We start from the raw sequence: 22,863 nt of genomic DNA on the forward strand, positions 1-22,863 counted from the left end.
AGAATGTCTGCCCTCAGTCTGACCCTGTCTGAGTGAGCTACGGTGTACTGGGGAGCTAGGTAGCAGACACAGAAGAATTATAGCCCATGTCCCAAATGGCACCCTATTCCCTACATAGTGCACTACTTTTGACCTAGTGCGTAGTTGTTTACCGGGGCCCGTAGTGAATACGGTGCCATTTGGGATGCAGCTATTGCCACTAGCTGAGCTATATGGTGGAACCAGATGTGCTGTAAGCTAGGGCTGGGCGATATGGCCTAAAAGTCATGTCTAAAACTTTTATAGACTTCACAGTATATCACGTTTTTTTTCCAAATGTATTCTCGAAATAAGTTGATTGTACAATTAAAGGTCAAATACGCTGCACTTCAAACAGACAGCAATAATCTATTGAATTCAGAGCTCGTGAAATTATACTTAGGATAAATATACAGTGCATTCGGAAAGTATTCAGACCCCTTTCTACATTTTGTTAGGTTACAGCCTTATTCTAAAAATTATTAAATTGTTTCCCCCCCCCCCCTCATCAATCTAAACACAATACCCCATAATGACAAAGCAAAAACAGGTTTGCATTTTTGGGGCAAATGATTACAAATAAACTATCACATTTATGTAAGTATTCAGACCCTTTACTCAGTACTTTGTTGAGGCACCTTTGGCAGCGATTACAGTCTTGGGTCTTCTTGGGTATGACGCTACAAGGTTTCCTCCAGACGCTCTGATATGCACTGTTAACTGTGGGACCTTATATAGACGGGTGTGTGCCTTTCCAAATCATGTCCAATCAATTGATTGTACCACAGGTGGACTCCAATCAAGTTGTAGAAACATCTCAAGGATGATCAATGGAAATCGGATGCAACTGAGCTCAATTTCGAGTCATAGCAAAGGGTCTGAAAACGTATATCGATCATGTTTTTCTGTTTCTATTTTTTTATACATTTGCAAAAATGTCTAAACCGGTTTTCGCCTTGTCATTCTGGGGTATTGTGTGTAGATTGAGTCAAAGGAGGGTCTGAATACTTTCCGTATGTACTGTATGCCTTACCAACCATAAGACCCACTAATAATGTAATTATATAATGGCTTTCAGGTCTATGAAAATGCCCTTTCTGTTCCAAATTTAAACAGAACCATGCATAATACATTCACTAATAATGAATAACTTCTTGTTGCAAGTTAACACGGGTCTCATGAACAATATCTCAAGCACAAGCCCACGTGCTAGTGAGTAGCCAGCCGATCTTTTCTATTTGAAGTTTAGCCGACTTGAATCTACTCGCTAGCTAACAAGAGGCAGAACAGTCGAGTTGCTATGAACACATACTGTCCGTCTCCAGCTGTCTGAACAGGGTGCTATCCGGTCTACTTTGTTCACATGTTGAAATCAAGCGGCGTACCTTATTTCTCCGAATGTAGACGTCTTGCCAATTCCTTATATAATTGTTCTTTATGATTATTGTACATTTATAAAACAGACGAGACAGCTGGTGTAACAGTCTGAGGCTAAAATGCTGCTAGCAGTAAGTGATACCGCAATGCCGTGCGCGACAAACGGAGTCGATTTTCATTGGTACTCACGTTTTTAGTAGTGTCTCGCTCAGCACGCAATTTGAGGAGTTGAGACATAAAAAGGGTATCATTAGAAAGGCTAACCTTTATTACAGTAAAATAACGTCGCACTGTGTTCCAGTGTCCATATGATCTATTCTGTCGGACCAAACCGCAAATGCAAATAGCGAGTTGAAACCGCTTGTCGGAGATCTTTGTTGACGTGAGTGGCAGTGGTAGGGGCTGTGTGTGTGAGAACAGAGAGGAAGAGGTGACGCGAGAGGTTTCATTCTGTCCAAAATAACCCCAATGCGTTTCTAGGGACTTATTCTGGACCTCAGCTTGTCGCTTGCCCTCCCACCTTTGGAACAACGACTCCCAATGTTACGGCGGAGACATGAGCATCTCCTCATTATGTAGATATCTGGTGTAAATGGGAAGGTGCACACAGCGCAGACGGTACGAAGGAGACGAGACCAAAAAGACGACATTAGAACAAGCGGACATCACCGCCCATAAAAACAATATATAGATTTGAGTTAATAATAAATAATTTTGATATGTCACCCGGCCTTATTGTAAGCTCAACTGTCTTGTTCAAAGAGCACTTGCTCCATATTCCTAGGTATATATATGTATGTATATGTCCTTTGGGTGGTGGATGATTCTTGATACACATGGGCAACTGTGTGAAAGTGTGGAAAAACCCAGCAGCGTTGCCGTTCTTAACGCAAAACAGTGCTCCTGGCACCTACTACCATAACCCGTTCAAAGGCACTTAAGTCTTTTGTCTTGCCCGTTCACCCTCTGAATGGCACACACACACAATCCATCTCAATTGTATCAAGGCTTAAAAATCCGTATTTTAACCTGTGTCCTCCCCTTCATCTACACTGATTGAAGTGGATATAAGAAGTGGCGTCAATAAGGGATCATAGCTTTCACCTGGTCAGCCTGTCATGGAAAGAGCAGGTGTCCTTAATGTTTTGTAGACTCCTTGTAGGTCTGTGTTTGCTGTGTCTTTGACGTCTGACATTTTGTGGTGTGTGTTCACGTATTCAGTGCGGCGCCTGGAGAAGAACGTGAAGGAGGTGCTGGAGGACTTTGGGGAGGACAACGAGAGGAAGGTTCACCTCATCACCGGACGCAGAGTACAGCTGGCAGAGGACCTCAGTGAGTCACCTCACACACACACACACTTACACACACACACACACACCAGCTACATACACACACACACCAGCTACATACACACACTTCGGTTTAACCAGAATGGTACAGTCACATTTGTGGCCCCTCCTGTTTATGCCTTACTAACGAATAGATCACTTATATTATGGTACCTAGTGGAAGAACAAATATTTATGTAGAACAAATATTGTTTTGAATATGATGGATTGGGCTGTGCGTTTCTCTTTCGCCGATTTGACGACCCGTGTGGTTTTGCAACGTACCAGACGCCACTAGATGGCAGTGGTGGTAAAGGAAAGGTGAAGTCTTCTCATTCACCATATGTCAGCGCTTGACTATCCCGTGTCTGTTACTGCTACGGATTGACCGCTAACAGTGGGATGTCTGCTTCGTGCCACTGAAGTCTTAGACACGCTCTGACCCCCCACCACACGCATGTGAATTCTGGACACACACATTTTTACATGACCTTACACTTTAGGAACTTAGCAGACACACACGCTCTCTACTTCATGACACGTGAATGCATGTGCGTATGGACACACTCACACACACTCTCTCGCTCTCTCTTTCATCTCTCATTGGGACTTGACTTTAATTGCTGCTCTCAGGAGAGGAGGTGGTAAGCAAAAGAGCGGGAAAGAGAGTGTCTGGCAGCAGCATTTAGGTAACAGTGTGCTGCCCGCCGCCTGTCATGTCTACTAGCCCAGCCCTGCTCTCTGGTAAGAAGCTCTGCTGATTTAAACACAGCAATATGTGGAGCGGCCGAGTGGAGAGTCGACAAGCCCAGACTTGCTCTTACACACACACACACACACACACACACACACTGATAACAGAGTAAGCAAAGTGACAGTGCCTGCCACCTCTAAGTGCGTGTGCGTCTAACTTTCAACATGGTCATAGTATCATTTTACTATGGTAGTGCACTATATGACCCATCTGAATATACCGTACTAGTCAAAAGTTTGGACACACCTACTCATTCAAGGGTTTTTCTTTATTTTTACTATTTTCTACATTGTAGAATAATAGGGAAAGCACTTTTTTTTAATATATATTTGAGATTCTTCAAAGTAGCCACCGATTGCCTTGATGACAGCTTTTTACACTCTTAGCATTCTCTCAACCAACTTCAAGAGGAATGCTTTTCTAATAGTCTTATAGGAGTTCCCACGTATGCTGAGCACTCCTTCACTCTGCAGTCCAACTCATCCCAAACCATCTCAATTGGGTTGAGGTCGGGTGATTTTGGCCAGGTCATCTGATGCAGCACTCCATCACTCTCCTTCTTGGGCAAATAGCCCTTACACAGCCTGGAGGTGTGTTTTGGGTCATTGTCCTGTTGAAAAACAAATGATAGTCCCACTAAGTGCAAACCAGATGGAAAGTGTATTGCTGAAGATTCTGGTTAAGTGTGCCTTGAATTCCACAAATTAACTTTTAACAAGGCACACCTGTTAATTGAAATGCATTCCATCTCTTCAAGCTGGTTGAGACCATGCCAAGAATGTGCAACGCTATCAAGCCAAAGGGTGGCTACTTTGAAAAATCTCAAATATAAAATATCTTTTGATTTGTTTAACACTTTTATTTGGTTATTACATGATTCCATATGTTTCATAGTTTTGATGTCTACAATGTAGAATTTTACAATGTAGAAAATAGTAAAGAAATTCAGAAAATCCCTTGAATGAGTAGGGTGTCCACATTTTTGACTGATACTGTGTATATACAGTGCCTTTGGAAAGCATTCAGACCCATTGACTTTTTTCACATTTTGTTACGTTATACAGCTTTATTCTAAAATGTATTTAAATAGTTTTTTTTCTCATCAATCTACACACAATACCCCGTAATGACAAAGCAAAAACAAGTTTTTAGAAATTTTAGCTAATTAATAAATAAAAAATGAAATCACATTTACACAACTATTCAGACCCTTTACTCAGAACTTTGTTGAAGCACCTTTGGAAGTGATTACAGCCTCGAGTCTTCTGGGTTTGACGCGACAAGCTTGGCACACTTGTATTTGGGGAGTTTCTCCCATTCTTCTCTGCAGATCCTCTCAAGCTCTGTCAGGTTGGATGGGGAGCATTGCTGCACAGCTATTTTCAGGTCTCCAGAGATGTTCGATCAGGTTCAAGTCCGGGCTCTGGTTGGGCAACTCAAAGACATTGAGGCTTGTCCGGAAGCCACTCCTGCGTTGTCTTGGCTGTGTGCTTAGGGTCGTTGTCCTGTTGGAAGGTGAATCTTCGCTCCAGTCTGAGGTCCTGAGCACTCTGGAGCAGCTTTTCATCAAGGATTCTCTGTACTTTGCTTCGTTCCCCTTCCCTCAATCCTGACTAGTCTCCCAGTCCCTGCCGCTGAAAAACATCCCCACAGCATGATGCTGCCACCACCATGCTTCACCGTAGGGATGGTGCCAGGTTTCCTACTGATGTGACGCTTGGCATTCAGGCCAAAGAGTTCAATCTTGGTTTCATCAGACCAGAGAATCTTGTTTCTCATGGTCTAAGAGTCTTTAGGTGCCTTTTGGCAAATTCCAAGCAGGCTGTCATGTGCATTTTGCCGAGGAGTGGCTTCCCTCTGGCCACTCTACCGTAAAGGCCTGATTTTGGTGGAGTGCTGCAGAGATGGTTGTCCTTCTGGAAGGTTCTCCCATCTCCACAGAGGAACTCTGGAGCTCTGTAAGAGTGACCATCGAGTTCTTGGTCACCTCCCAGACCACGGCCCTTCTCTCCCGATTGCTCAGTTTTGCCGGGCGGCCATCTCTAGGAAGAGTCTTGGTGGTTCCAAACTTCTTCCAGTTAAGAATGATGGAGGCCACTGTGTTTTTGGGGACCTTCAATGCTGTGGACATTTTTTGGTACCCTTCCCCAGATCGGTGCATCGACACAATCCTGTCTCGGAGCTCTACGGACAATTCCTTCGGCCTCATGGCTTAGTACATGGTCAGGGCAAAAACCATCAACTGTGGGACCTTTTAATAGACAGGTGTGTGCCTTTCCAAATCATGTCCAATCAATTAAATTTACTACAGGTGGACTCTAATCAAGTTGTAGAAACATCTCAAGGATGCTCAACGGAAACAAGAGGCACCTGAGCTCAATTTCGAGTATCAAAGGGTCTGAATACTTATGTAAATAAGGTATTTCAGTTTTTTATTACTTAATTATTTGAACCCTGAAACGTTTTACTTCATTTTATGAGTTAAGTCTTACCTTGTTTCAAAGTAGCCTAGGCAACCCTGATTGGCAATATGGTGCCATTTGGGATGCAGACCTAGGAGTGAAAGGGAAAAGATAAGCGGTTGCAGCGTGGGTGAATTTTAAAAACACCTCCTTGGGTGGGTGATATAGCTTAGTTCTCCATTTTCTATCTGTGTATGATTTCATACATATTCAGAGGTGTGTGTTTCGTGGTCAACAATATACCCGTCTGTTAGCACCATATGTGTTTCTGTGCGTATTCACATGTACTTTTGTCTCGACTCGTGGTCAATACGATACCTACCCTTGAGGAGCAGGCATGGTCACAGTCGTGTCTCTTTCCTGTATGCCAGTGGGGCTGCAATGAGTCACTAGGCCTTGTTCCTCTCTGTTTGTGCCTGCCACCGTGGTAACGGGAGACCCTGGGAGAGAATTCATATGCTGTTGGCCGGGATACACACACACTCTGACCCCCCGGGAACTGACCGTTAGTCATACAGAGGACTATTCCAATAAAGACAAGTCCAGGCCTGTTGACAGAGTGTGTGTTGGGGTTGTTGCTATCTTGTATTGTAGTGTGTGGGCATTTACAGTAGCCTATATTTTTGTGTGTGTGTGTGTGTTTGGGTCGTTGCTAACTGGCTCAGTGTTGGTAATTCTTTGTTGGTAGGCAGAGAGAGCGGTCCATAATAACAGGCTATTGTGTAGTGACAGACTGAGGCGTCCACACTACAGTAGCCTGCTTATTTAGTGAAGCCCTGCTAAGTGCATTAGTGGAGCAGCATGGGAGAGGCGTGCTGCCAGCCTGCCAGGGCCTTGTCCTCTCTGTTTCCAACACACACGTGCATGCGTGCACACACACACACACACACACACACACACACACACACACACACCATTTACCATGACGCACACATACACACAGTTAAAAAATGAGGGTGCTGGGTACCCTCAACCAATCAGGGCACACACACACGCTAGCCTATTGTTAGTTCCTCCTCAGTTTAGTTTGTTAAAGGTGTGTGCATTGACGGCGCTTTCCACTTGCAGCTATGATATGGTTGTTGCTGTGTCTGGCTCCTATCTGTGTTTGCCGGCTAGACTGGCATTTCAGGTGTTGCCTTGAACACACATACACGCCTCTCTTTTGACTGTATGACCCTTCTTCAAAACACACACACACACACACACACTCACAAACACACTGCGTTTCGCCTATAGCCCTGTGGCTGCTAAATTGTTGCCGCCACTACAAAAAAACATTTTAACAAATATTTCTGCTTTTTAAAGGGATATCTAGCATGCTAGTTGCTAGCTGCAAACTAGCATTAGCACTATAACTGGAAGTCTATGTGAACAACCAGAACGCTAGCTGTTTCCATAGAGTTCCTTTCATTGTCCGTAGTTAGCAATAGCTCACGAAACTGTTTAACTCCCTTCATACTGCATAAAAAGACATTCAAATGGTATCTGGTAATTCATTTGACTGTTATTTGAATTATCCCGCACTATCCCTTTAAGATAAGTGACAAGTTATACAGAGTACAAGTCAGCAGAAGTGACCACATCCCCCCCCCACCCACCCACTACTTTTGCCACTGCTGCTGAAAACAATCCTCGGGGAAGCACTGACACATGTACACTCTCTCTCTCTGACACACCCTCTCTCACTCACAAACACACGGACGCACCTACGCGCATCCACACACACACACACACACACACACATCAGTTGTTAGGTTGAGTTGAGAAGGGGCTGCCTTCACTTCCTCCTATGGGGGTCATATTCTCTCCCCAAACCACCAGAAGGGAAACGGAGAGGAATAGAATAAACGAGAGAACACTCCTCTCTTCGTCCTCTGCTTCTCCGTAGAGGAGTTCCTAGACCTACATAGGGAATAGGCTGCCATTTGGGATGCAGACATCCTCCTCCTTCCAGGAGTGTTTGATGAGGGAGGGTGGCGGGGCTGGGAACACAATGGTTACACACCATGTTGACTTTGCCCATGGCTGCAGGTGCTGCACACTTCCAGAGACGGAAGGGAGGGTTACCTGCAAGCCAGACAACCCGCAGAGAGTATCCCTGCCTGGGCTTGTCCTCCTCCGACATCCTTTTGCCACTCGGCGGGACCACGGAGGAGTGACGCTTCAGAAGTAGAGGCTGATTTTCCGTGTAGTTTCACTTTATTAAAAGCTGTTTAGGAGGAGGATAGTGGTTCTGAAGGGATGGAGGATACACTATCAAGCGGGTATAGACTACACTACCTTGTGTAACAAGGCGTTGGGCCGTGGTGCTCCTGAACTCAAACGTTCGTTGGAACTTTCCTGGCGCTTCTGCGCTCCAACCTTACAGTTTGCGAAGCACTTTTTTAAGACCCTAGCTACATTAGGTCAAATGGGTTCAGTCCATTCATGTACGGTTGTCAGTCTTGATGTGGTAAGAGTTGAGGATCGTGCTGGTTAGCCCTCTGACAGTGCGGAGGTGGTTGCCTGTCTGCAATGTAGACCTAGATGTGTGCTAGAGGGGGCTGTGTCCCAAATGGCACTCTTATTTCCTATGGGCCCTGGTCAAAAGTAGTGCACTATATAGGGAATCGGGTGCCGTTTGGGATGCTGCCCTGGAGGTCTCAGAAGGGCAGTGGAGCCCATCACTCTAAATGACCAGATAGACTCTACTGGGCTCTGAGATACGGCTCAGCGCACAGCCACAAGACTAAGTGTCGAAGTCCAACTTGGAAATTTGGTGTTCTCTATAAAGTTAGGCTATTTTTTGCCATTTCCCCCCTCAATTAGGCTTGGGTGGTATACTGGGGTATTTTTAACTACAGATGGTATGATTTTAATACCTCTTTAAAAATGTTTTGAGGCACCCTAATGCAGAATTTTTTTATTTAACCTTTATTTAACTAGGCAAGTCAGTTAAGAACAAATACTTATTTGCAATGACGTCCAAACCCGGACGACACTGAGCCAATTATGCGCAGCCCTATGGGACTCCCAGTTACGGCCGGTTGCGATACAGCCTGGATTCGAACCAGGGTGTCTGTAGTGACGCCTCTAGCACTGAGATGCAGTGCCTTAGACCGCTGCGCCACTCGGGAGCCCTATCTGAGATGTTGCAAATAAATGATCACCAGCTCAGGGCTCCAGCTATGCATTTGGTTTGCTAACTTGCTAGCTTAGTGGCTAGATTGCAAGATCAAGCTTCTTGGTTACAGCTTCTTAAATATGTGTATTATGATATTTTTTTTTTACATTTGGAAAGAAATGGCGGCGCTTGTGTGCACTTCCGGTAATACCGTATACCGCGGTATGGTACAGGAACGGTATGAAAATCTGGATACCACTCTACCCTCCATCTAGTCTCAAACTACAGGCCCACAAAGCCAAATGCAGGCCCCGGGCAAAAATGAATTTGAGGCTCTCGATCTAGTCGGAATATCCAACAGTCATCTGAGGATCGTCTTTAACCATCTATGATATAACGAGATCCAATACATTTTCCTGGTAAATAGAACATAACAAGCTGATGTATTTAGTGGCGATATTAGACATGATACAAGTGAACGTCTTTTAATGTCTTGCTGAACTCCGACGTGAGCCTCCTCTCACACACCTGTGTGCTGTCTGGCCCCTCCCCCTGCAAGACTCGACAGGAGGAGATTCCACCAGTTTAGCTGGGTGGGAAGGTGTGTGTGTGTGTGTGTGTGTGTGAGAGAGAGAAACTGAACACGGTGTTACACAATCGTCATCTGAAGGCTGGAGAGGACGTCCCCTCATAAAGATATTAGGCCAGGGGTCATCTCGTTAATGGAGGGCAGGGAAACTTTATTTCAATGCTCTCTCTCTCTCTTGCTCAAAACGACCTGAGCCTCACCTGGCAGCATGCTTTGAGGGGAAGGGGGGGAAGACACACTTCTCTTAACAAAGGCAGAAATGTGCTCCCTGGGGCAGTCTGGTGTTAAGAGCGATTTGCCCCTACTCGCAGCAGACGGGTAGAGCCCAGTGCCACTCAGGTTTCACACGGGGGAGGTGTGTGTGTGGGAGGCGGATCGTAGGAGTATTAACGGTGGTGCAGTGTGGAGGTGAAGCGACGTGTGTATATGTACTGTGGGGGGGGGGGGGGGTGGGCGTGCATTTGTGAGGGGGAGAGAAGAGGAGCGCACCACAGGCCAGAGCAGCTGCATGGCAGGATGCCTCCTCTTCTCTCTCCCTGGAAAGGAGCCCAGTGCTAATATGGAACTGCAGGCCCGTCAGGAGACGACTGACTGGATGTGGGCTGCTGCCTTAATTCCAGTAATACACAACTCAATTACAACAACCCAATAATACACACTCTCCCTCTGTCTACGTGCCTCTCTTTAAACCTTGCTCTGTTTTCCCCCCCCCCCCCCCCCCCCGCTATCTCTTTCCCTCTTCCCCATCTCTCTCTCTCGCCGTCATCATTTTTGCCTTGTGACAGACTCACGCCCTTTTGACTCCTCAGGATGGGAGAAAATGTGCTGTGTAAACGCCACCAGCTATGGTCTTCCTCCTCTCTGAAAGCATAAGTCTTTGCTTTTCAGATGTCATGAAGTTGTGGCCCTGAAAGGGAAGTTGCGGGTGTTTATGCAGCTTGTCACAGTGATGGAGAGCGCGTGTCTTGCAACACACAGGCAGGCGGAGTGCTCCTGCACACACACACACCATACGCACTTCTCTTCACCTTCATCCCTTGGTCTTTTCTAGCTCTCCCCGTGAGCTTAGTACTGGTATTGTGTGTGTGTGTACAATAGCACTCTAGGTTGTCTGGACCTGCTCCGTGGAATGCCCTCACACACTACTCCATCTCACATCTTCTCCCTCTATCCCCTTTGTCTCTCTTTCCCCCCTTCCCTCCTCTCCTTTGAGCTGCTCTTCCTCTGGAGTGATTGTTTCCTCCTGCGGTAGTGGAAGACGTATAGGAGTATTAGGTGTGTGTGTGTGTGCGCAAGGTTTTACTGTGTTTGCTTTGGGCGGCAGGTCACCGCAGAAATGGCTCGCCCCCACACACACACACACACACTATCTTTTTGCTCTCTTCTCTTAGAGGAAGCATAAGCATCTGCTGTACGACAAGATGGCACTTGTCTGTTGCGTGTGTATATGGAGCAATGTAGCATGTCCATTCGTTTTATGTACTGAGGTTTTGGATTCCTAAGGAGCAACATTTCATCACACTGTTGCGTTTTACATGGGAGGATGCTTGGGCTATATGTTTGATTTGGAGCTACTTTTTTTGTCCTCTGCGGATTGCCAATCCTCATTCCCTCAGCCGTTTTACCAGAACAAGTGACGGGATGACCACTGTCTGATTTTTCAGATTTCGAATTGTCCCTTTAATCACTTAGGGGCCATTTGATGCTGCTCTTGCTCTCAAGGGCCCCGTTGCGTTTGAATGCGTTGGCAAATGAATTGGCTGCCCCTTTAGGTTAAGCTTTTACTCTCCTCTAGATCTCTACATCAATTTGGTGTTTTTTTAAGGCATTTTGTCGGCTTTCCCCTCATGTCCTCACATAGACAAATAGATGGTGAAAGAAGTGCTTTTATCATAAATGGACGTTAGTGGCTGTATTTTCAAAGCGGAGTTTTTTTTATTTTCTTGAGTGTATATCCTCTGACTGTGCCCCAAATGGGAAGACCTATGGGCCCTGGTCGAAGGTAGTGCACTACATAGGGAATAGGGTGCCATTTGGGATTCAGACTCTGGCATTAATTGTAGTGCTAGTTTAGACGTTTTCTCGTAAAGAGGAAACATCAAAGATTGACTCTGGGCCAACTTGTCCATTTTCTCCGGGGCTGGGAGTAGACAAACACTACATTTAGAGTTGTCATAACGCCGCTTTAAAACATACTGCTCTGTCTTTCCTTTCATCTGCAGCCAGCTCTCTTCCTGTCTTAACTCTCTCACACACACCAAACTCCCGACCATGGATGGGCTCTTGCACGCACACACGCACACGGCATGCACAAGCTCACACGCAACACATGCGTACACATTTGTGTGTTTTTTAAATATTTTTTTACGTAGAACAGGGAGCATGGCTGATGTTAAAAGCACATGTGGGCCCCCCTCCCCCCCCCAATCCCCTCCTCTCTAACAGAGGACTGTTTATACCCCTCCCTGACAGCCAGTGGAGGAAACAACTTCCGTCTTCCCAACAGCTGGATCAGAGGCCCTCCCTACACCCGGCCAGCCAGCCGCTCCCAGTCCCACTCACGACCTCCTAACCTCCTCCCTCATCCCTCTCTCCTTTCCTCCCCCTGTCCCCTCCTTCCTCGCTGAGGCTGGGCGCCAGGGCGGGCTGTCCACGCTCCCTCCGACACGTCCCTGGTGTTTTGGTGACCCCGCGCTCTTACCACATCCCCCTATTCCCCTGCATCTGTTTCACAGGCCCGCAACAGCAGTCCCCGGATGGTTGTAAATCTCCTTGCTCTGCCTGAGTGTGTGGAGGATAGAGGGGCAGGGGACATTTTTGGAGACTGTCCACCCTGTCAGAGACTCAGCCAGAAAGAGAAGGGGTAGGCTGTTGGACCTGCCTTTCCCAGGCCTTGTCTCAATACTCATATACCTTCCTCTCCTTGCCTCCTCCAAGACCATTAAAAGCAACAAATGAAAGCACTAATGTGTGTGAAAGAAGTAAAGGGCAATGGAAGCTGTTTCAGGCCATTGGGGGACACGTTTACGCAACCTTACCTGTCACCCGTCAGTGATCATCAAGAAAAGATTACGAGGAATGGAAGCCTCTGAGGAGTGTTGAGACACGTCCCTGGTGCTCCTGAGAGAGTGATCGGTGGGAAAAGAGGAAGTGTAGAAAGTCGTGATGTGGGACAGATGAGCGACCAGTGAGGATTCCGACCGTCTGTTTCCCTCCCAGCAGGGCCCCAAAGGGCCCATTCCTGCAGATCCTCCTGTCACTCAAGACACCGTCTGTCTCCCAACTTTCCTATGTAGCGCACTACTTTTGACCATGGCCCCATAGAGCTCTGGTCAAAAGTTGTGCTCTATATAGAGAATTAGAATGCCATTTGGGACGCATTGTCTGACAGCACCGTTACTGTTCACACACTTAGGCCCCTGTTAGCTGTCCACGGCTCGGATAAGAGGATGCGGTAATAGGAAAACCACACTTCCTCCCTCACATGGTAAAAATAGAGCAGTCTGTTTTAAGTCTTCTCTTTTGTTTTAGTTTTTTGAACAGATGAAATGGGGGATTTTCTCAATGTCTTCCCTGCACATTGGCTACCAGGGGTTAGATTTGGATTCGGTTTACTGCTGAATGCTTTAAGGTGGCAGGTCTTCTAGTTTTTGTGTATTAGATATTTTATCAGACCTCTTCCCGTCGCCCACTGACAATAGCTAGATTTCCATCCAATTGGCGACAGATTTTCAATACGAATTCTAAAATCTGCATCAAAACAATATGCACGTTTTCCCGCCAGAAATGTTTCCATCAAATTGACTTTTTGCGGATAAAAGGCTTTGCGTAATGACATAGTGCACATAAAAACCACTTTTGCCATTTAAATGTACCACATAAAAAATACAAGTTAAATTTCCAGACTTATTTTCAACTCCACCGATGGTTTTATCACAAACTATTGCGTTATATGGAAAATGTGCCCATTTTGGTCTTGGCACATGTGCTTTAGCCAACAGCTCACAGATACGGTGCAGTTAGGCTAGCCAACATGATGAGATTATTATGGGTTAGAGTGAGAATTTTTATTTGTAAAATGGCAGCCAAGCATCGCACATCATGTCACCAGAATAAGACCCTCAATATTTATTGGAAAGGAGCTTCAAGCTCGTCACCATGTCTTCTGAAGCCTAATAAATTGCATGCTTTCCAGAGTCGTAGTGGGAGGACCACAGAACATATCATCCCTCGTGGTTCCAAGTTTACTTCGAACTTATGGTTTCCAGCGCCATTTATTGCATTATTCATTTTACAAACAAAAAGATCCCACCATGCCGAAGGAACAAATTGTCTGTCGGCTTTTATGAATATTTCCTGTGTCCATCGGGCCGGTTCTGACTTTTTTCATGCGTCAGGTAATTCCTCTGCATGAAATAGTTGGATGAAAACCTGGTTATGGATGAAGAAACTTGATGTACGTTTTCAGAGATGGAGTTTGATTGTGCTTGCAATGACACATTTCACTCTTGCGGTGGCGTTAAGGAATTCAATGTTTGTTTGCAGTTCCTGCTGTACCGTGTGTCAACGGGACAGGTGTGTGCTCTCAAGACCAGCTGGAAACCCGTATTTAGCTGAGGGAGTTGGAGTGGTGTGTGTCTTCTGATGAGTGTCATCGGCCGTCTCTGTGGTTCGTTTGGGACCGGCGCTGCTCCTTCATGGTACTTACCTTCATGGGACTGACTGACATGAGTCGGACTTCCAGATTCATCTGTGTGTGATAGAAGTCGTGGAGACTGAGAGACAGATATGGGGGGGGGGGGGCTCTTCCAAGGTGTCGACCGTGGATGTGCTGTGTGCCACAATCAGACTATGCCTTGGAATTGAACACATTACAGTTGATTCTGTTCAATGTGTCTGTCTGCCTGCTGATGTGCGTGTTCACACACGCCCAGTGCTCAGCGGCGGGTTGTCCACACCTGTGGCTCTGAGGGATTATGACAGTGATTTAACATAAACACTCTGTCACCCCGAGATTATCAGGCCGACGTTACCCAGTAAGATTGATTGTCCAGGCTACTTAGCTGCAGTACAGACCATCTGAGTGCAAAAGGTTGGCTTTAGAAGCCTGGGAACTCTAGCTCTCTGTGATTTTACCATGATTTACAACCTCCCCCCCCCCCCCCCTAAACAACTCACAAATTACATAGATATTTTCTGAATTTCCAGTTCAAGTGTCTTGCACAGTTTTTACGGTGTACAGACTTGTCATTACTCGCTTGTATGTGAAATACGCGCTTGTATGTGAAATACAGTCTCAATCATGTACAGGTAAAGTAAGATCAGTGATGTTATGATTTTGTTGGAAGACTTAAGAAATATGGGATGTGTATGGATTCCTTTTTCTTAAAACCCTCTCAAATTCATCGTCCTCTGTGTTTGATCATACTGCTGTTTTCCAACATTAAACCTGTTGAATCCGGTAGTGTGCCTCTAGCTAAAATAAATCCACTTAGGAAATGAAATCTCCAGATTTTGCTCGTTAACCAATTTTACAATCCCCTGCATGCACAAAGTTGTTGACATCTCACCCTTTAAAGCTGTGTCAATGTCTGTCAATAAAACTGTACACGAAACTACACAACACGTCTTCACCTGGCGTTGTCAGGCTTTGTTTTCCCCGCTCTGCTTCTTTGTTTAGTCTGGCCCCTTTGGTGACCCCAGGTTGAACCTGTTCAGGCCCAGGGCTCGACTCCTTGGTTCTGCTCTCCTCAAGCATCTGGTTCCTAGATGAGCCCTCCAGAGCCATCCCTGATTCATGGCTTTGCCACTGACGGGGCGTCTTTCCGACGACATTCCCGCTTTCTGCGTCCGCCTCCTGCAGCCCTTACGTTTTTATAGCGTGTTACAATACAGATTTAGAGACAAGTCAAGTGACATGGCGACGGACTACTCTTCTGTTTGTTGCATTAAGAGATCGGCTTTCAGTCAGGACAGGATCGCGCATGCAGACGTTCAAAGAGTCGGATCACCCCCCCCCCCGACTGTAACCTTGCTTGTGACAAGAGAAGTTAACTCGTTTTGTTTGAATGATGACAGTTTGGGACGGGAGCCTCCTGACCAGGCAGTGAACTCGGTCCTGTCTTGAGTTGGCTGATGCTGGACTGGGGCACCATGCAAAAACAACAGGGGCTAGTCTTGGCACTGAACGTTACCCACAGAAAGCCTTGCGTTGACACTTTCTAATACAGTCTCCCTTTTCTAACGTCTGCCTTTCTCCTTTCACGTCAAACTCCAGAGAGGGGCATCCCCCATATTAAAGAGATTAAGGTTTCTCTCTCCTCTCTTCTCTCCATCTGTATGGTGCGGTTGTTCAGCCTGGACCACACTGTTTCACAGTCTAATTACAGGTCAATTAAAGGCTTTTCCCTCAGTCCCTTCTCCTGTTCCTGCTCCGGCCACCGAAGGCTTACAGCCTTTACAGCTCAGCAGAGTGGGAGTGAAAGAGATATAATTTAATGTGGAGATCAGCCGAGAGAGGGACCTGAAAGAGGGGATTGGGAAAGGCCCGGAGTCCCGTCCCCCCCCTCAGCCCGCCACCTGAAAAGGGGCCTCTGGGATAGAGGCCAAAGGATTATGGGAATATTCATGACCAGATAAAGGGGAGGGCGGCTGAATAGCAGTGTCTCAGGGCTCATCTCTTAGGTAAACATGCGCCTATATATATATATTTTTTTTATTCCTCTGAGGCAACAGGCAAGGAACGGCGACTCTGTCCACTTCGTGTGTTGCATTTCCGTACGCCTCAAAAGGAAAGCCGCCTTGTTGTGGCCTTTTCTTTCCCTTGTCGTCTTGCAGGACAAGCAGATGGGGAAGAGAAATAAACATCTGTTTCTCACTGTTGCTGCCCAAAATATTGGCTTTTTCTGAAAGCTGCCATTCAGAGCCGTGCGTGCCCTCGCTTTTGTCCCGCAAGATGGCAGGCCCTTCATTATAACACCATTATAAATTAAAGTGAATTGCGGACCGTTTTACCTATCAAATTCTGGTAAAAAAAAATATTGAGACCTCCTACAGCTATAAGGTAAGAGAACTGCTATAACACTGTAAAGTGAACTTCAGGTAAGGTTACCCCCTGTGGTTGACCTGGTGCAGTAAGTGGACCACATCGAGCAATTAACTCGACACAATAGCTCCCTTATCACTGTCACATCTAGACTCCGCTCAGCAGTGACGCTTTGAAGGTGAGCCAGGGGTTTTCCCGGGCTTGTTTTGATGTGACAGAGATGTCCCCCCTCCTCCTTTTTTTTTCTCTTCTCCCATGGGTCTGGCTCAGACAGATGTTGCTAGTAATCCTGATCCGATTGGCTCCGATTGAATTATGATGTTTTGCGGCCGGAGCCTGGCCCACACTCCTCCTCCCGGTATGTGTGCTCCATAACTTTCTTTTGAGCGGTATGGTTCTAGAGTGGGGCTACAGCCGGGTAAGGTTTCAGCCTCGCCACACCTGCCGTGGTGGTGGAGCCGTGGAACCGTGTCAGCGTTCCCTCTCTCCCAGCCCTAATGCCTCCATTAGGTGTCGTAATCTCCCCTTACCGCCTCCCTATTGTGCCCTGACGTGTTAACTGAGTATCAAAGGCTGGGGAATTTCGTTTTGCCACCTGCCAGGAGTGTGTGTGTGGGGAGGGAGAGAGAGGAGGGGATAGGTGCTTTTCTGCCACTGCTTGTGCTGTTTTTCGCTGTGTGTGTGTGTGTGTGTGAGGTCAGTGTTTTCTCAGCACTTTTAGTGTTATATTTCAGGACTCCGAGGTGTGTGCGCGCGTCCTCAAAGGCTGCCGCGTGCCTTTCATCAGTCAGAAAGGGATACCTCTGCACCCGTTCCCCCTCAAAGGGTCTCGCACGAGCCCCTCGCTCTAGGATAAGGTTACCCTCTAAAGCACGCATGCAGCTCCCACCTTTGTGTTGACTTGAAATGGACACTTAAGACATTGTTGTTCCCATGCCTAAACCGCTATGATTTACTGTCCCGTGGAAATCAAGGAGACTTATGGTTTTGAAGCTTTCAGACCTTTTGAGTCAAAAGTATTTGAAGATACTCTTCTGATTTGTATCTCGTGAGGCTGATTGGAAGTAGCTGAGTTGCAGTTTGTGCCTCAGAGTTTTGTTTGAGTTTGTGCTTGGGGCAGCTCCAGTCGGATTAGTCTACTGGAATAGAGAGCGAAGGAGAGACGGGGCCAAGGATGGGTGCAGCTGGCACTGCTAGTCCCCTGTAGGCCTCCTTTTCTCTCTGGCCCATAGACTTACTCTTGCCATTGTTAAATCAGTGATTAAAGAGTCTCTGTTACTGCAGCCACTCGTGTGACAGTACATGTTGTCATATGGACGGATTTCTCCTCAAAACGACCCCAACGGCGGGACGTGGTGACTCAACATTTCTCCAGTATATTTTCCCTTTCATGTGGAATGTTGTCATGGTATCTCCCGTCCATTAGCTTGACGTGTGCCTGGAGGGACATAACATGTCATCGGTTCGGAGGGGGGGTCTTTGATGTGGTGGTGGCTGTGAGCTTACTGGAAATGGCCCACAACTCTCCTCTTCATCAGAATATTTCACTGAAGTGGTCAGTTTTTTTTAGGTTTGAGGGCTGTCAGTGGGGACCATCTGCTGTTGGGCTGAAATAAGAGGTGACAGTGGAGGAACAATGGCCTGTGACAAGTCTGTTGTTCTGCAAGTAAAGACATACAACATTTCAGGGTGTTGGTTTCACACTCGGACTGTGAAGGTATGCCATGGGGTATTATATACACTGAACAAAAATATAAACACAACATGTAAGGTGTTGGTCCCATGTTTCGTGAGCTAAAATAAAAAATCGGAGAAATTTTTCATATGCACAAAAAGCTTATTTCTCTCCAATTTTGTGCACAAATTTGTTTACGTTCCTGTTAGTGTGCTTTTCTCCTTTGCAAAGATAATCCATCCACCTGACAGGTGTGGCATACCAAGAAGCTGATTAAACCGTATGATCGTTACACAGGTGCACCTTGTGCTGGGAACAATAAAATGCCTCCCTAAAATGTGCAGTTTTGTCACACACAATGCCACAGATGTCTCAAGTTTTGAGGGAGTGTACAATTGTCATGCTGACTTCAAGAATGTCCAACAGAACTGTTGCCAGAGAATTCAATGTTCATTTCTCTACCATAAGCTGCCTCCAACGTCGTTTTAAAGAAATTGTCAGTACATCCACCCAGCCACACAAGCGCAGACTACGTGTAACCACGCCAGCACAGGACCTCCATATCTGGCTTCTTCACCTGCAGGATCGTCTGAGACCAGCCACCCAGACAGCTGATGAAACTGTGGGTTTGTACAACCAAAGAATTTCTCCACAAACGGTCAGAAACCGTCTCATGGAAGCTTATCTGCATGCTTGTCGTCCTCACCAGGGTCTTGACCTGACTGCAGTTCGGCATCGTAACCGACTTCAGTGGACTCACCTTCCATGGCCACTGACACGCTGGAGAAGTGTGCTCTTCCCGGATTAATCCCAGTTTCAACCTTACCGGGCAGATGGCAGACAGAGTGTATGGCGTTGTGTGGGCGTGCAGTTTGCTGATGTCAACGCTGTGAACAGAGTGCCCCATGGTGAGGTTAATGTATGGGCAGGCATAAGCTACGGGCAACGAACACAATTGCATTTTATCAATGGCAATTTGAATGCACAGCGATATCGTTACGAGATCCTGAGGCCCATTGTCATGCTGTTCATCCACCGCCCTCACCTCGTGATTCAACATGATAATGCATGGCCCCATGTCGCAAGGATCTGTGACCAACAGATTCATACCTGTATTCCCAGTTGTGAAATCCAGAGATTAGAGCCGAATGAATGAATTTCAATTGACTGATTTCCTTATATGAACTGTAACTCAGTAAAAATGTGAAATTGTCGCATGTTGCGTTTTTATATTTTAGCTGTAACTGCCGTCACTGGTGGTTGGAAGCACTGGAAGCCACGGTTCTGAGAAACATCTCAAACTCCTTGGGTTGTCTCGCAAATACTAACACAATAGAATAGACTAGGCCTCTTTTAGCAGAATCAACCACTCACAAGTAGCTTTCTGTGATGTACTGTATGAAATGAGGCATCTTGGATGCTCCATATCAGGGTCGAAGTCCGTCAATTCAGGAAGTTATTTGAATTTTCAAATTCCAAAATGTATAAACATATAGGTTCTCCTTGTCAATTTGTTGAGAAGTCATTGAAAATACATGACCTTTTTGCCACAAAGTCAGAATTTTACTTTTACTTGAATTGACTGTCTTCAATTTGGAATTGACCCAACCCTGCTCCATATCCACTGTTTGGTTTTGGTTTTAAATTCTCAACTAACCCACTCTTTGGTCTTTCCTCCTCCTGCAGAGAAAGTCCGTGAGATTCAGGAGAAACTTGAAGCCTTCATAGAAGCTCTTCACAAGGAGAAGTAGAGCATCAGGTATCTGACTCTCAATGATCTCATTGTAGATATCTCACATGTGCTACAGTACATTGACTATTAGTGGCCAGCATTGTACAGAAATGTCTCTAATATACCTCAATTATGTAAATACATACAGTCAAAAGTTTGGACACACCTATTCATTCCAGTGTTTTTCCAGCGGTTAAGAGTGTTGGGCCATTTACTGACAAGTTAATCAGTGGGTAATGAAAGTTTTTTTTTTTTTATAAAAAGTGGGGGTACAGAAACAGTGCCCCCCTCCCTAATCTTATAGTGGTAAATGCTCAGTCTGCCCTATGGCTCAGCTCAAACACTACATCATTCACGCACCTCTCTCTCTCTGACCCCCCCTCAGACAGATTCAGCTCCTGAACTCCAGCAGTATCAGATATACATTTAAAATAGAAAACAATTGTTATTGAATTGAAATGAATCAAACTGCATCGATTCGTTCCACTAATCAAATTGCACCAAATGGTTTCAAACTAAAAGTATTGTTCCTGTATCGGAGTCCATGTATCTAGATGCACATCCCTTAGCTTCTATTCAAATGATGCAGCTCAGTGCTGGTTCAAAGTGTCACTGTCCCACCAGTAACGAGTGTTATGTTGAATAATTTTAACTATCTCACCCTTTTGTCTTTGCAGAAACCATTGGAAGCAAACCTGCGGATCACAGAAGCAATGCACTGATCAAAGAAAACAAATCCCCCCCCCCCCTCTCTGTAAATGACTACTCCCCCACCCCCACATCTGATTTTAATGTCTATGGCTTAGCTTACCGCTCCCCTTACACACCTCACCGAAAAGAAATGAGGGAAATGAAAGGAAAGTAGGAGCCGCAGCACAGGGAAAAGAAGTGGAGTGTGTCGGACAGAGCCCTTTAAACTGAGCTGTGTCCGTTTTCCAGCGTGGCAGAGCATAGAGCACTTTCTCAGATCTGGGTGGGCTCCCTATCACAGCTTCATGCCTTCTCCACAGGGCTTTAAAGGCCCCGGGTGTGTTCACCAGACGTGTCCTCTTCACACAGCAATCCAACAACCGTCTCCTGCTCTCTTTTCTTTTGCTCGTCTTTTTCACTTTTTCGACACGGAAGACTAAGAGATGGGGAGGAAAAAAGACAAGCTTGAAGTTACACACCCACCTGACTGACCGAGCGACATCTCATGTCTCGCTCGCTCGCTCTCTCTCTCCCTCTCTCCCTCCCCCCTTGCTCCCCTGTTTCTTATAAATGAGGATGTTGTACAGGTTTTCTCTCTCCACACTTCCTTTCCTTTCCTTTGGTTGGGAATGTGTTTAATTGGCTTCAGCACCCGTCAGAGGGCTGCTTCCCAAATGGCTCCCTATGTAGTGCACGATTTTTGAAATGCACAATTCTCCTGCCTAATGCTAGCCCAAACCATACCTGTAGCCCTAGCCCCAATTAGGACGTCTTATTGCTAATGCACTTTAGTTAGCCCAGTGACTAGCTCTAGTCCAACTCTACACTGGCAGCGTATCGACGTCTCACTTAACCCCATAGTTCACACTGGTACAACAGTCAACCTCCATCCTCCCAAAACTCACATATATTAAAAGTGGTGCATCTATTCCACACAACATAATATAGATTTTTATTTTGTCGAAGCAGACTTGATTTGAGAGTTGTGCCTGCTATTGATAGGAAGTGTGGACGAGCCCACTAAGTACCTCTCTCTGTGACCTTCTGTGTGTGTGTGTGCACCTCATCATCATCACGAGTTTGTGATAGCATTTCATTTCACTACGGGACTAAGCAACCTCTATACGATGTTCGTTCTGGAAAAGATCCAGCTTTGGTTTCTATTGGACTAGAATCCAGTTCAACCTGCAGTGGATGGAACCACATTGGTGGGGGAAAGACGCTAGTGACCTCGCTCGATTCAAACGTGGTGATAAAGCACGGATTGGGTTCCTGGTACTGGACTCAACCACACTATCCTCCCCTCCTTTGACTCGTACTTTCACTGTTTCTGCCTCTGCTTCTCCATGATCTTCTGCCTCTTTATTCTCGCTCTTCTCTCTTCCTCTCCTATCAAGCCCTCTCTTCTCCTCTGTCCACCTCATCCTCTCTCTCTCTCTCTCTCTCTCTTTCCCCTCTCTCCTTCACTCTTTGCTCCCGGCTCTAAAGCGCATCTCATGATAAGATGCACTAAAGGGGTTAGTCACATTCTTAACCCAGCTCATTCATATGTGTATGTGGGTATGTATACCGTACATTGTGTACATGTAAAGTTAATACCAATCATGCATCTGTTATTGCTTATGGGAGGAATGTCAGAGTTCAATGTGCTTGTAACAGTATATCCATCGGTTGGTTCAGCACGTACAGTTCTCTTATGTTGTAGAATGAGGTGTTTGCATGGTATACCCCTTCAGATGTGCTTTATTTATTACAGATTTGATTGTGTTTAAGAAAATAAGTGAAAATCAAATTGACGTTAATAAAAATAGCATTTTCCATGAAGTTATGTCCATGTTCTGTTGACTACATCCGTCTACCTTCTGCTACCGCAGTGTTGTCGAAATGTTGAGGACAAGACAAACTAACACAAAACCTCGGCCGAGCGCTGCGGGGTGGCCGTCTGATCGCCTCTGACCCCGGAACATCGGGCCGTCGTTTTTTGGTTAATTTCCCAGCGATCCTACATGTTGAACTGTTAATACCCAGCAGGCGATCTTCTGCGCACGGCCAACGTTCTTGTTGGTCTGACCTTACTAAAGACTTCG

At 46.0% G+C, this 22,863-nt stretch overlaps 1 protein-coding gene across 11 annotated transcripts in view; it reads left to right on the forward strand.

Annotated features, from left to right (window-relative positions):
• Positions 1 to 22,600, forward strand: part of LOC139540712 (dynamin-like GTPase OPA1, mitochondrial) — a 61,785-nt gene extending 39,185 nt beyond the window's left edge. For all 11 annotated transcript variants that reach the window (XM_071344608.1, XM_071344610.1, XM_071344609.1 and 8 more), the window contains 3 exons: positions 2,617 to 2,727; positions 20,041 to 20,113; positions 20,764 to 22,600. In XM_071344608.1, the coding sequence (XP_071200709.1) occupies positions 2,617 to 2,727; positions 20,041 to 20,105 (176 nt within the window). In that variant the 3' untranslated portion in view covers positions 20,106 to 20,113; positions 20,764 to 22,600. The remainder of the gene's footprint in view (positions 1 to 2,616; positions 2,728 to 20,040; positions 20,114 to 20,763) is intronic.
• Positions 22,601 to 22,863: the final 263 nt, after the last annotated feature.

Source organism: Salvelinus alpinus, chromosome 16 (assembly GCF_045679555.1).
Source record: "Salvelinus alpinus chromosome 16, SLU_Salpinus.1, whole genome shotgun sequence".
Classification (NCBI taxonomy): Eukaryota; Metazoa; Chordata; class Actinopteri; order Salmoniformes; family Salmonidae; genus Salvelinus; species Salvelinus alpinus.